General features: G+C 34.4%; 1 protein-coding gene across 9 annotated transcripts in view; it reads left to right on the plus strand.

Moving 5' to 3' along the window:
• Positions 1 to 16,255, plus strand: part of MLIP (muscular LMNA interacting protein) — an 868,816-nt gene that overhangs the window by 552,009 nt on the left and 300,552 nt on the right. For all 9 annotated transcript variants that reach the window (XR_008402011.1, XR_008402012.1, XM_053710391.1 and 6 more), the window contains one exon: positions 9,031 to 9,102. Coding sequence is in view for 7 of the 9 variants with exons in the window: in XM_053710391.1 (XP_053566366.1) it covers positions 9,031 to 9,102 (72 nt within the window). In the remaining 2 variants the exon portion in view is untranslated. The remainder of the gene's footprint in view (positions 1 to 9,030; positions 9,103 to 16,255) is intronic.

The raw sequence follows: 16,255 nt of genomic DNA on the forward strand, positions 1-16,255 counted from the left end.
TCTCAGGTGTTAGAAAAAAAAAGGCAGGCAAAGGTCTTTAACATAGAGATACATACATATACATGTCTGAATATGTGTATGTATGTATATATATATATATATATATATATATATAGATAGATAGATAGATAGATAGATAGATAGATAGATAGATAGATAGATAGATAGATAGATAGATACAGTATATATATTTCTATATTTGTGTACATATGTATTTATGTATGTTTATGTGTATGTATATGTGTATATATGCATTTACTGACATATATTCACATATAAACACATACAACAGATATATATATATATATATATATATATATATATATATATATATATATATATATATACATATATATATATATATGCATTTACTGAAATATATTCACATATAAACACATACAACAGATATATATATATATATATATAATGAATTTATATATATATATATATATATATATATATATATATATATATATATATATATATATATATATATATATATATATATATATAAATTCATTAGAGCCCTTTGCAGTTAAGTAGATGAAAGCATGTAAAAACATATTTATGCAATATTCATATTTAATAAAGGTTTTAACTATGTTTTTGATGTAAATATTTCATATTCCATTGTTCTGCACATAGGGGAATATGTTATTTGTATTTATAAATAGATATCCGTAAATATATCTGTATATATCTATACATACATATATAATTATATATATATATATATATATATATATATATATATATATATATATATGTATAGATAAAAAAAATGTACCAAAAAAACATCAAATATATGTAAAAATATGTATTTATGAATAAATAGAACATATTATGTTATGTGCAGTACATTGGAATTTGAATATTTTCATGTCGGGTTAGCGCACATTAGAATATGTGATTGGGTTTGCATGTGAGTTATATGTTTTCCCCTTTTTTTGCACCATTCTATGGGGGAATAGGTTATCGCATGTGCAATATTCTAAATTCAGCTTTTTGCGCGTCAGTTTAGTGCAAGCATGATAACTTTTTACTTTCAAAAGTTCAAAAGTGCAATTAGCACTCTAGCCAAAGCACTAAATAGTGGCCCATTAATGGCTCAATACCTTGGAATAATTAAATCATGTTTCATACATTTCTACTGACTGCTGAAAAAAGGAAATTGCAACATAATTATTCTGTCATTGTCTTTCATAGGCTACTGTTTTTTCCCCCTTGATTTTATTTAAAAAGTGTTAGGAGTGAGTACATTTTGGCACTACAGAAGATTTTGGATCTTAATAACTCATGCTAGACATAAATACCCATAATTATTATGCTGATTTTTTACAGAATTGAATGCAAGCTGTTCATGTGTTAATTATATGTAAGTTTGGAAAAAATAGCTATGAATAATACATAACAATATTCAACAGAAAGTATCCCGTTTCTTAAAATATGTAATTAGTCTCATGTCTTCCCATCTGGTCACCACACTTTAAAAATGTGGTACAACATCCTTAAACCCACACATTTTTCTTTCCTGATTCAGATAGAGAATACTAATATAAACAACATTCCTATTTACTTCTTTTATCTAATTTGCTTCATTCTTTAGATATCCTTTGTTGAGGAAATAGCAATACACATGGGTGAGCCAATCACATGTGGCATCTATGTGAAGCCACCAATCAGCAGCTACTAGATTAGATAATAGAAGTAAATTAGAAAGTTGTTAAAACTGACATACTCTTTATAAATAATGAAAGATGTTGGATTTCATGTCCCTTTACAAGAGAAATATTTGGTTCCTGACTTCACCTAAACTATGATTAAACTATGTTAATGTTCTATAGTAATAACATTCCCCCATCCCCATGCTTGTCATATATGTGGTTTCTAGAGATCATCAAGGGGTTAGTCAAGTATGAGCCAATAATTCAGGAATAGCTTTTTAACCCTTATTCAGGCAATGTTTTATTATTTATCAAATGTTTCTCTGTTATTGACAGCAAAAAAGCAGACAAGTCTCAAAACAAATATAAAAGATTTAAAAAAAATCATTGGATTAATAACAGCCCTTAGACTGTGAGGCCTATGTATCAAAGGTCTAACGGCCCTGATCCGACAGTGTGGATCAGGTCCTCAATACTTTGCTGAATGCGGAGAGCAATATGCTCTCCATATTCAGCATTGCACCAGCAGCTCACACGAGCTACTGGTGCAACGTCGCCCACTGCAGACTCACGGCCAAACACGGCCGCTAGCAGGGAGGTGTCAATCAACCCGATCGTACTCGATCAGGTTGAATTGTGGCAATTCATGTCCGCCTGCTCAGAGCAGGTGGCAGGGTTATGGAGCAGCGGTCTTTAGAAACACAGGCCCACAAGCTCCATACAGAGCTTGATAAATGGGCCTCTGTATCTGCAAAGGAAGATGTGGACTTAAATCCAAAGGCAGGGCAGAGGCAGAGGTTGATCAGAATAGAAGGCGCTTTCCAATGACGAAGATGTTAGCAGACTGATAGCAATCAGAAACAACTAGTTGGAACTAATGCTGTATTGATGCACCAATCTCTTTTTATAAACAAACTCATTTTCTGACTTTATTTGTATTTGAGGTACTAAACATGGATGTCATGTTTTACAATCTTGCTAATGGTGTCCATAACACCTTTCACAAAATCCTCTCTACGTGCAGTTATTTGCTTTGTCTTTGGTATCAATTTATTATTTATACATAAGATAAAGGAATAGATTTTTTTAGTTACAACAACTAAGATCTTTATAACTTGTTGAAACATAATAGTGTGCCTCATGGGTAGTTTGTTAGAATAACTTTATCATGGAATACATACATAAGTCATAAGTTAAAATCACCAGGACAATTAAGAGTTTATTATGTAGTTTCCTGTTCTGTGAACATTGCTAGAGTCTGTTAAAGGGACAGTTTACTCAAAAAAGTCCCCCTTTAATTTGTTCCCAATGATCCACTTTACCTGCCAGAATGTGTTAAAGTGTTTACAGGTATTTTCATTACCATTATATTGGCATTTGAAATAGTTGATTTAGCCTGTGGTATCCCCACCTATCCTGAAAGTTTTTGGTTTTAAGGCCAAGCTGTGTAAACACAGCTAGCAGAAGAAATTACACTCCCAGTGGGGTATAGAAGAGATAAGGTAATACAATTTAAATTTTCCATTTTGCTCTCCAAGGCCTAGATTTGGAGTTTGGCGGTAGATGGGCTGTTAACGCTCCGCGGGCTTTTTTCTGGCCGCAGCATAAAATTAACTCTGGTATCGAGAGTTCAAAAAAATGCTGCGTTAGGCTCCAAAAAAGGAGCGTAGAGCATTTTTACCGCAAATGCAACTCTCGATACCAGAGTTGCTTACGGACGCGGCCAGCCTCAAAAACGTGCTCATGCACGATTCTCCCATAGGAAACAATGGGGCTGTTTGAGCTGAAAAAAAACCTAACACCTGCAAAAAAGCAGCGTTCAGCTCCTAACGCAGCCCCATTGTTTCCTATGGGGAAAACACTTCCTACGTCTGCACCTAACACCCTAACATGTACCCCGAGTCTAAACACCCCTAACCTTACACTTATTAACCCCTAATCTGCCGCCCCCGCTATCGCTGACCCCTGCATATTTTTTTTAACCCCTAATCTTCCGCTCCGCAAACCGCCGCAACTTACCTTATCCCTATGTACCCCTAATCTGCTGCCCCTAACACCGCCGACCCCTATATTATATTTATTAACCCCTAATCTGCCCCCCTCAACGTCGCCGACACCTGCCTACACTTATTAACCCCTAATCTGCCGAGGGGACCTGAGCGCTACTATAATAAAGTTATTAACCCCTAATCCGCCTCACTAACCCTATAATAAATAGTATTAACCCCTAATCTGCCCTCCCTAACATCGCCGACACCTAACTTCAATTATTAACCCCTAATCTGACGACCGGAGCTCATCGCTACTATAATAAATGGATTAACCCCTAAAGCTAAGTCTAACCCTAACACTAACACCCCCCTAACTTAAATATAATTTAAATCTAACGAAATTAACTCTTATTAAATAAATTATTCCTATTTAAAGCTAAATATTTACCTGTAAAATAAACCCTAATATAGCTACAATATAAATTATAATTATATTATAGCTATTTTAGGATTAATATTTATTTTACAGGCAACTTTGTATTTATTTTAACCAGGTACAATAGCTATTAAATAGTTAAGAACTATTTAATAGTTACCTAGTTAAAATAATAACAAAATTACCTGTAAAATAAGTCCTAACCTAAGTTATAATTAAACCTAACACTACCCTATCAATAAATTAATTAAATAAAATACCTACAATTACCTACAATAAAACCTAACACTACACTATCAATAAATAAATTAAATACAATATCTACAAATAACTACAATTACATAAACTAACTAAAGTAAAAAAAATAAAAAAGAACTAAGTTACAAAAAATAAAAAAATATTTACAAACATAAGAAAAATATTACAACAATTTTAAACTAATTACACCTACTCTAAGCCCCCTAATAAAATAACAAAGACCCCCAAAATAAAAAAATTCCCTACCCTATTCTAAATTAATAAATGTAAAAGCTCTTTTACCTTACCAGCCCTGAACAGGGCCCTTTGCGGGGCATGCCCCAAGAAAATCAGCTCTTTTGCCTGTAAAAAAAACCATACAATACCCCCCCCCCCCAACATTACAACCCACCACCCACATACCCCTAATCTAACCCAACCCCCCCTTAAATAAACCTAACACTAAGCCCCTGAAGATCTTCCTACCTTGTCTTCACCATCCAGGTATCACCGATCCGTCCTGGCATCCGGTGCTGAAGAGGTCCAGAAGAGGCTCCAAAGTCTTCCTCCTATCCGGCAAGAAGAGGACATCCGGACCGGCAAACATCTTCTCCAAGCGGCATCTTCGATCTTCTTCCATCCGGTGCGGAGCGGGTCCATCTTGAATTAGCCGACGCGGATCCATCCTCTTCTTTCTGTGTCTCCCGACGAATGACGGTTCCTTTAAGGGACGTCATCCAAGATGGCGTCCCTCGAATTCCGATTGGCTGATAGGATTCTATCAGCCAATCGGAATTAAGGTAGGAATATTCTGATTGGCTGATGGAATCAGCCAATCAGAATCAAGTTCAATCCGATTGGCTGATCCAATCGGCCAATCAGATTGAGCTCGCATTCTATTGGCTGTTTTTCCGATCAGCCAATAGAATGCGAGCTCAATCTGATTGGCTGATTGGATCAGCCAATCGGATTGAACTTGATTCTGATTGGCTGATTCCATCAGCCAATCAGAATATTCCTACCTTAATTCCGATTGGCTGATAGAATCCTCTCAGCCAATCGGAATTCGAGGGACGCCATCTTGGATGACGTCCCTTAAAGGAACCGTCATTCGTCGGGAGACACAGAAAGAAGAGGATGGATCCACGTCGGCTGATTCAAGATGGACCCGCTCCGCACCGGATGGAAGAAGATCGAAGATGCCGCTTGGAGAAGATGTTTGCCGGTCCGGATGTCCTCTTCTTGCCGGATAGGAGGAAGACTTTGGAGCCTCTTCTGGACCTCTTCAGCACCGGATGCCAGGACGGATCGGTGATACCTGGATGGTGAAGACAAGGTAGGAAGATCTTCAGGGGCTTAGTGTTAGGTTTATTTAAGGGGGGTTTGGGTTAGATTAGGGGTATGTGGGTGGTTGGTTGTAATGTTGGGGGGGGGGTATTGTATGTTTTTTTTTACAGGCAAAAGAGCTGATTTTCTTGGGGCATGCCCCGCAAAGGGCCCTGTTCAGGGCTGGTAAGGTAAAAGAGCTTTTAACTCTATTAATTTAGAATAGGGTAGGGAATTTTTTTATTTTGGGGGTCTTTGTTATTTTATTAGGGGGCTTAGAGTATGTGTAATTAGTTTAAAATTGTTGTAATATTTTTCTTATGTTTGTAAATATTTTTTTATTTTTTGTAACTTAGTTCTTTTTTATTTTTTGTACTTTAGTTAGTTTATGTAATTGTAGTTATTTGTAGCAATTGTATTTAATTTATTTATTGATAGTGTAGTGTTAGGTTAATTGTAGGTAATTGTAGGTATTTTATTTAATTAATTTATTGATAGGGTAGTGTTAGGTTTAATTATAACTTAGGTTAGGATTTATTTTACAGGTAATTTTGTTATTATTTTAACTAGGTAACTATTAAATAGTTCTTAACTATTTAATAGCTATTGTACCTGGTTAAAATAATTACCAAGTTGCCTGTAAAATAAATATTAATCCTAAAATAGCTACAATATAATTATAATTTATATTGTAGCTATATTAGGGTTTATTTTACAGGTAAGTATTTAGCTTTAAATAGGAATAATTTATTTAATAAGAGTTAATGAATTTCGTTAGATTAAAATTATATTTAATTTAGGGGGGTGTTAGTGTTAGGGTTAGACTTAGCTTTAGGGGTTAATCCATTTATTATAGTAGCGGTGAGCTCCGGTCGTCAGATTAGGGGTTAATAATTGAAGTTAGGTGTCGGCGATGTTAGGGAGGGCAGATTAGGGGTTAATACTATTTATGATAGGGTTAGTGAGGCGGATTAGGGGTTAATAACTTTATTATAGTAGCGCTCAGGTCCGCTCGGCAGATTAGGGGTTAATAAGTGTAGTTAGGTGTCGGCGACGTTGAGGGGGGCAGATTAGGGGTTAATAAATATAATACAGGGGTCGGTGGGGTTAGGGGGAGCAGATTAGGGGTACATAAGGATAACGTAGGTGGCGGTCGGCAGATTAGGGGTTAAAATAATTTAATCGAGTGGCGGCGATGTGGGGGGACCTCGGTTTAGGGGTACATAGGTAGTTTATGGGTGTTAGTGTACTTTAGGGTACAGTAGTTAAGAGCTTTATAAACCGGCGTTAGCCCAGAAAGCTCTTAACTCCTGCTATTTTCCGGCGGCTGGAGTTTTGTCGTTAGAGCTCTAACGCTCACTTCAGAAACGACTCTAAATACCGGAGTTAGAAAGATCCCATTGAAAAGATAGGATACGCAATTGACGTAAGGGGATCTGCGGTATGGAAAAGTCGCGACTGAAAAGTGAGCGTTAGACCCTATTTTGAGTGACTCCAAATACCGGCGGTAGCCTAAAACCAGCGTTAGGAGCCTCTAACGCTGGTTTTCACGGCTACCGCCGAACTCTAAATCTAGCCGCAAGTATTGGTGATTGGTTTACAGACAGATATAAGATAAAGAAGCATGTACATGTACACAATGTGATAAAGTAAAGGTATCTGATTATATCTACAAGCTCAACCCATTGTATTAGGTTTTGGCCTCAAAACACAAAATCAGCTATTTTATATACACAAATAAACTCTAAAAAGCAAATCTCAAATATTTTATACTGTGCATTTTAAAAAAAAAGAAATTGAAAACACATTAAGGGAAAAACAATTTTATAGTGTACTGCCCCTTTAAAGTGGTATTCAGCAACAGTTTCCTACTTAGTGAGGTAGGAACATTAATAACTATCTTGTTTATGCTGTAATTGTTCTCTTCTGTGAGACATACAGTAAGACTATGAAATATTAATATCCCAAATGCAAAATCTTCCTAAAAAAGAAAAAGAAAAACATACTAAAGGCAAAATACACTGTTTTATTAATCACATCAATACTTTACATACTTCTTATTACATAATACAATACAATACAGATAAATGAAATGTTGCATATACATCTATCATATACCCACAATACCCCAGCTCCTATAGGTGTATTATTGATGTTACAATTCCACTACTGTATTGTAAGAAAAAAGGTAGAGTTTCTGTTGACACATGTAAATTGTATTGCCATACAATACTATGTAAAGGGGTCATTTACATTACATCTTAAATGAAGGACGCAGTTTTGATTATATTGCCACATTGTGGATGTTTAGATCATTAGGATCTACGTCTGAAATGTTATTGTACAGTTTTTGTAAACTTTTGTAAAAATCAGTTTGCTGATTATTTTATAACATTTCATGTTATTCACAGGACTTAAACTGCAAAGATTTCAATCAAAACTGTAATGGCTGATTCATTGTTGCACGCCCCAAAACGGGCAAATTTGACAATGTGCGGGTGTGTGATAATTTAGCGCTCCACTTCTAATCTAACCCAAAGAGTTTCATATTTCATGATGAAAATGATTGTAAAGTCATTGCATAAAACTAATGAAATCATTAAATAGAATTTTTATAATATATATTTATCCAACTGCAATTTAAACATTATGCAGTATTTTTTATTATCTGATGGTGATAAGTTTTAACGGCCATTTTATTATTAAATAAAATAAATCAATTTTTTAGCATAGAGATCTTTGCAACTAATAGTTTCTTTGGACAAGAGATATACAGTTTTCACCTAGAAAGGTTTATTACAGGCTCTTTAACTGTCATATAAAAATCATAACATTAATTTCTCTAATGATTTCAGAGATGGTTGATGGATAGCTGTTTGCATGCTGGTATCTCTATTGCAACTTTTGCACACTAACTTTAAAATATTGAAGGAAATGTTTGATATTTTTATGTTAATCCTAAATAATTAAAGACATGATTCATAATCTTTACAGTACCACTCTTGTCACAGTAGTAAAGCACAAAGCATATGTTATTAGCAAAATGATAACGCTGTTAAATTGAGGCATGACAATTTGTTCCTGGCAGAATAATCCTGAACTGCATATGTAACCGGGAGGTTAATTGCTTCCAAAGTAACTGTAATATCTCAGTAATCGAGGATACATTGTACAAATATTTTGTTAGGTTTGTAACAATTAAACAATGTATAACTTTGAATACCATTGCTTTTAAAATAAATTGTATTTGCTCCTAGTTTGTACTTCATAGTTATATAAGACACAAATAATGCATCTGAAAATCAAAACATTCTGCTATTTGAATAAAATAGTAATTTTAACTTTCATATTTTTTTTCCTCTTTACATTGGTTTAGGCATACACAATGAAATCCAATTACAAGTCGTTTGCCGCAATCCCTACAAATATTTTGCTTCAGGATCAGAAGGTCAGTATTAATGTGTCCATTCCATTTATTGTCAGTATTTATTCTGTTAAAGTACAGTAAAGTCAAAATTACACTTTCATGATTCAGATAGAACATGCAATTTATTTATATTATCAAATGTTCTTCATTCTCTTGGTATCTTTTTTCATTGGCTCACTAGATGTGTTCAGCTAGTTCTCAGTGTTATATTGTTGTTAATCAGCTTACTCATTTACAAAGAGTAAACAAAGACAAAACAAATCTGATAATAGAATTAAATTCAGCTTGTTTACTATTGAATGGTTTTTTTTTTTTTTCCTTTGGGGGAAATAGATAGAGCATACAATTTTAAACTACTTTCCAGTTTTCTAGTGTCAATTCTGCTACATTATCTTGGTATCTTTATTGAAGAAGCTGAATACATTGGTAACCCAATGGTAGGAGGTATGTATATATGTGCAGCCACCAAGGAATATAGATAATAGAAGTAAACTGGGAATTTGTTTAAAATTGTATGTGCTATCTGAATCATGAAAGAACAAGTAACAAACAGTAAACCATTTTCCTGTCCAAGCACACATCTTCTCAGTGCCAGGCAAAGTGCTGTTGTTTTGAATGTAACAAACTGGAATCAATAGCTGAGAGGCTCAGCTCACCACAAGCCCTTACTGATGCACAGAACATTAACACAGGGCTAGATTACAAGTGTCCTGAAGTATTGCACTCATGCAAACAGGCAAATCTGCCCATTTGCGAAAGTGCAGTAATTAACCAGCCATTACAAGTGACTGGTTATTGCTACCATGACCTCGCGGTAGCAATTAGCACTCAAAAATTAACCAGAGATTAGATCTCTGGTTAATTTTCAAAAAGTGCCCCAAATGCCCTCAAAATAGAGGGCATTGTAGTTTTTATTAAAACAAAAATGTAGCATTTTTTATAATAAAAAAACTGCACTAGGCAGTTTTGGGGCTTTAAAGTTGGTGGGAGAAGGGTGATTGAAAGAAAAAACGGCACTGAAAATTGACTTTACATTGCGGTCTATGGGAACTGTGTGTTAACATAGACTGCAATGTAAATATATATGTATATTCATATACATATATATTTAAAAATGCTGCGCCACATACCTCCTTTACTGCACAAGGTTCTGATGCCATCTGTAACATAGGAACCTATGGAGCCGCGCTATCATGATTGTGATTAACTTGCAATACACTTGTAATACTAGTGCACACTATTGTGTGCTGGTATTACAAAGTGGAGCACTAGCAACGCTTGTATGCAAGCAATATTTAGCGCTCTTCTTGTAATCTGACCCATAGTGTTTCAACAGAGGCCTGGGGCAAGAGAGTAATGAGACTAAACTTAGAAACTGAACTCTCTCGCTAGTACTTTTAATCATCTCCTATAAAACAAACAGCAGTTAAGTACTAGAAAGTAACTGTAAAATTATAAATTCAAATATCAAAGAAAGAAATACCTTTGTATAAGTTAGTCTCGCTATCCAGACGAAAGCAACTTGCATAAATTACTTAATGCAGATCTTCTGATAGAAGAGGCACCTGCGGTAAAGTTAATCTAAGTAAGACAGTCTGAGTCAAGGCCTCACAGGGAACAGCAGTACAAATCATTAAAAGGACAGTCTAGGCCAAAATAAACTTTCATGATTCAGATAGAGCATGTCATTTTAAACAATTTTCCAATTTACTTTTATCACCAATTTTGCTTTGTTCTCTTGGTATTCTTAGTTGAAAGCTTAACCTAGGAGGTTCATATGCTAATTTCTTAGACCTTGAAGCCCACCTCTTTCAGATTGCATTTTAACAGTTTTTCACCACTAGAGGGTGTTAGTTCACGTATTTCATATAGATAACACTGTGCTTGTGCACGAGAAGTTATCTGGGAGCAGGCACTGATTGGCTAGACTGCAAGTCTGTCAAAAGAACTGAAAAAAGGGGCAGTTTGCAGAGGCTTAGATACAAGATAATCACAGAGGTTAAAAGTATATTATTATAACTGTGTTAGTTATGCAAAACTGGGAAATGGGTAATAAAGGGATTATCTATCTTTTAAAACAATAACAATTCTGGTGTAGACTGTCCCTTTAAACAAATGCAGAGCCCACAAACAAGGTAAAGTCATATACCAAGTCAGTCCATACAAAGGGTTAATACAAAAGTGTAGTCAAGGAAAGCAATAATCAAACCAAAATATTCAAGCAGTAATTGCTACAGCAGAGGTAAATTTAATACATAAGCAGCCACATGCTACTGCAGGTAAGGCCTAATTGATCTTCTAGGCCTCCTTAAAGGTACAGTATGTTTGGAAGCAACAAGTAATTTTTATTTCCCAAAGTATTTAATAAACAACATCCCATTTCAAAATTGGTTAGGTCATAAATGGCAGGAGTATAGCACAGACAACTATCTTTATTTAGATAAACCAGAAATTTTCTGGGAAGCCGCAAAGGCATTTTTAGAGGCCAGATCAAAGCTTATATGGTTATTGCAAAAAAGAAATTTAGAGCATGCAAATTACAGCTAGCAAACACAGTTACCAATGCCTAAAGAAAAAATGTAAATACACCACTTAACAAATTCTGGGATAAATATAATCAAGCCAGACAAGTCAGGGATCTATTCTTAAAATCGAAAATGACTAATGAAGAGATTAGAATGAACGCTCTATATACTGGACACTATGGTAAATCTGCTAAATATCTCGCTAGACTTGACAAGGTCAGGAAAAAGAACAATATGATTGAGCAAATTGTAGTCGGCGACAAGAATTATACAGCACTTACTAATATCAAAAGCGTGTTTCTTAAAGGGACGGTCTACACCAGAATTGTTATTGTTTTAAAAGATATATAATCCCTTTTTTACCCATTCCCTAGTTTTGCATAACCAATACAGTTATATTTATATATTTTTTACTTCTGTAATTACCTTGTATCTAAGCCTCTGCAGACTGCCCCTTTATTTCAGTTCTTTTGACAGACTTGCAGTTTAGCCAATCAGTGATGGCTCCCAGGTAACTTCACGTGCATGAGCACAGTGTTATCTATATGAAAAACATGAACTAACACCCTCTAGTGGTGGAAAACCTGTTAAAATTCTTAAGAGGCGGCCTTCAAGGTCTAAGAAATTAGCATATGAACCTCCTAGGTTAAGCTTTCAACTAAGAATACCAAGAGAACAAAGAAAAATTGGTGATAAAAGTAAATTGGAAAATTGTTTAAAATTACATGCCCTATCTGAATCATGAAAGTAATTTTTGGACTAGACTGTCCCTTTAACTACTATCAAAATATTTATGCAGCTAAAACAATTGACCCAGAGGATAATATGACGTTCTGGAATAATATCATATGCCCAATAGTCCCTCCCTTACAGACTGAAGCAATAAATAAGCTCATAACATTAAGTGAAGTTGCAGAAGCCAGAGAAGAAGATAAACTTGGCAAGGCCCCAGGTCCAGATCAACTCCCTGCTGAGTTCTATAGATTGCTTAAACATGAGATTGTTAATGTGCTTACTAATCTATTTAATGAGTATTATATTAAAAAAATACAATATCTCGATTCTTCTCAGCGTCAATTATTACTCTTATCCTTAAAAAGAATAAAGATCCATCAGACCCTGGCTCATATAGACCAATTTCCCTACTAACTGTAGATTATAAATTACTTACCTCTATCATTGCTAATTGATTAAAAAAAATATTAAAGGAAATCATACATTCAGATCAGTCGGACTTCATGATAGGTAGATCTCCTACAAAAAATATTCGTAGAACATATATGATTCTTGAACATTTATGGAACAAATTGCATAGGGATAAAGTATAATTTAAACAGGATTTTGCTATGGTGCTAATTGACGCTGAGAAGGCTTTTGACTCTATAATTTGGGAACATCTTTATAATGCCCTGTCCAATTTTGGCTTCTTTGTGAATATAATAAATTTTGTTAAAACTATGTATAAATTTCCCATATTTACTATTCTGGTTAATGGTAGTCAAACATCTTTCTTCAAGTTAAAAAAAGGGGCACAACAAGGTTGCCCACTTTCTCCCCTTCTTTTTAATATCGCTATAGAACCTTTGGCAATATATCTTAGGCAAGAAATATCGGAATAAGTTTAGGGACTCAAGTGTGTGTCCTTTCATTATATGCTGATGATTCATTACTTTATCTTAAAAACACACAAGAAATATACCAACAGCATTAAAAATACTAGAACACTTTAGTCTAATTTCTGGTTATAAAGTGAATGACCTTAAATCAGAGATGCTATGGATACATAAAAATAAGGATAGTTTCATGCAGCATAACTTTAGAGAAGTGGAGAGTTTCCGATATTTGGGGATTAACTTGCACAAAGATCCTAACCTAAACTTAATTATATATCTTTCTTCTCTAAAATTACACCCAAATTACATTGTTGGAGTCTCTTCCCACTCTCACTCACCACTAAGGTGATGCTTATTAAATCTATTCTTTTCCCTCAACTATTATACATCATGAATAACTTACCGTTGTTTATTCAGGACAAAGATATTACATTTTTTAACCGGGAATGCTCTGAAGCACACAGAAATATTATCAAACAAATTAAAAGCAAGAGGATATACTTTAAAAACAATTGAAAATGCTAAGAATTCAGTGGCTCATGTGAATAGAGAAGATCTATTAAAGGATAAGCCATATAAAAAGAGAGAAGATGATAACTTTTGTCACCAAATTTAGTAACCAATACCATCAAATTTGTTCCATCATACGAAAACATCTACCATTACTACAGGCTGATGAGAAACTTGTAAAAATCTCAAAGAAAGGTTGCAGATTTTCCTTTAAAAAGGGATTATCTATAGGAAATCAGATAGTACCGACAAAACTAAGAAAAAGCAATACTTCACAGAGCTTTTGGTTAACATTCAAGGGAACATATTATTGCAGTAACTTTACATGTAAAGCATGTGAATTTCTCCAAGAAGGAAACTTTTTTAGAAGTTCAGTAACAGGGGAAATTTTTTCTCACAAAACATGTTTAAATTGCAGGGAGACCTATGCTATTTATGCATTAACATGTACCTTGTGTGACCTACAATACGTAGGGCTCACGACGAGGGAAGTACGGGAAAGGATCAGGGAACATATTAACAACATAAAACAAGGATCCCTGTCCACTCCCTTAGTGCAACATTTCAAATGTCATCATGATAGCAAAATAGGTTCTTTAAAATGGACTATAATTGAAGAGGTATATAAGGACAACAGAGGACAGAGCAGGGACGAAAAACTTGCACAAAGAGAAGCTTTTTGGATTCACAAAATGAAAACGAGGTGGCCTCTGGGCATGAACTCAGAATATGACATAATACATTTCTGTCAATAAAGGGTTAATTCTAGCTAATCTATTCAATAGAATTAACTAGTAACAAAAAGAACATAATCAGGAAAACTAAAATATATATAGTCTTGACATTGATAATTTAAGAAAAGAAACACAAAGGAGTTTTAAAGTCACCCACTAAGGTGAATAAACATTTGACTGGATATTTAAAGTGTAATTGACACAGCAATCATAAACTCTAATAATAAAGTCAAGTGTTTAAATAAACTATAGACTGAAACTATACCTTAAGTAGTATGATTATAATATCTAATCTCATATTTTAAGAAACAGAAAAAAGAAAAAGGGCATAGAAGAAAAGAAATGCCAAAGAAACTAACCAAATTATGGGAATAAGAGAATTATGCTAAATAAACACAATAGCATATTATAGAATTTCAATTTAAAAAGGAAAAGATAGGGGATAAGATATTCATTAATAGGAGAAACTAAAAGTGCTATCAAGCATTTATTTAAAAACAGAGGACATTATCGCTATTTAATGATCAGGATTAAATATCCTAACATATTTAAGTATCAGTAAAAACACGCATTGCTCAGAGTAGGTTGGAAAAGGGTGTGAGCAAAATAAGCATTTAGCAATGTATTGATAGGGTAGTCTAAGCGGTGTGTGATTTTGTAATTAACCAATTGGAAATGTGTACACATTTTAAATATTGATCACAGCTAGAGTTCCTACAAGCTATGATTACGGCTATCGCCGAAACGCGTAAGCTGGGACGCTACCTTTGATACACCATGCTATGCTAACTTTGGATCTATTTGTTTTATTGCAAATTTGTTGCAAACTGCTTGAAGCGGAATAAAAGTTAAGTTTTATTTTTCACAACTACTGTCTGGTGCTCCTTAATTCGTTTTCTTGATGTACATGCTCTGATCTTATCTGGAATAAAAATAGACATATGCTTTCTATAACAAAGCTCTCTCAACCTAAGGAATCTGGAGGTCTCGCATTTCCGGATATTAAGACATATAATATAGCCATACTTGCACGGTACGGAGTAGATTGATTACTTTCCTCTAATTATTTAACTAATATTAAAACAGAGGAAAACCTTATACATCCTTTTTCCCTTACAGCAGTCTTACATTGCCCGTATATACAACTTCCTGGAAATATTAAAATATTGACTAGTATTTACAATGTTGTCAAAGCATGGCAACAACTTTGTTCTCAACTAAAGATTAACTTCCACTTATCTGCTTTTCTCCCAGTTAGAGGCCATCTGGAATTCCAACCGGGACTCCAGCATGCGATATTTAATAGATGGGCCAAAAAGGGTTTAACCTTAATAGAACAATTCTTAGATGAGGGGCTTGGGATGCAAACCTTTGAGAGTATTGCTACAGAGTATAATTTGTCTAATAATTTTTTTTATGCATACCTCCAAATGTGCCATTTTATACAGGAAAAGATGCAGTTGGGACCCTGGTTGGAGAAATATGAAAGAGTAGGTTACTATATAAACCTATATAGCCAGGGGAACCATTCAATTTCATTACTATACACAATTTTGCTTGCAAAACAAGGTCAGTTAAATTTGGAGCAGTGCCTATTAAACTGGACGAAATATTTTGAAGAAATCGATGGTGATATAATTAGCAAAGGTATTAAATGGGTTAGTGATGCTCCCCTTCCTTCTTCCTGGAAGGAATCTCACCTAAAGCTTCTTAAAAATGCATACATTTCATCGAAAAGACTAGCTCATTGGTCATTAGAACAACAAGGTCACTGTCACAAATGCCAATCTCC

The sequence above is a fragment of the Bombina bombina genome, chromosome 4, assembly GCF_027579735.1.
Source record: "Bombina bombina isolate aBomBom1 chromosome 4, aBomBom1.pri, whole genome shotgun sequence".
NCBI lineage: Eukaryota > Metazoa > Chordata > Amphibia > Anura > Bombinatoridae > Bombina > Bombina bombina.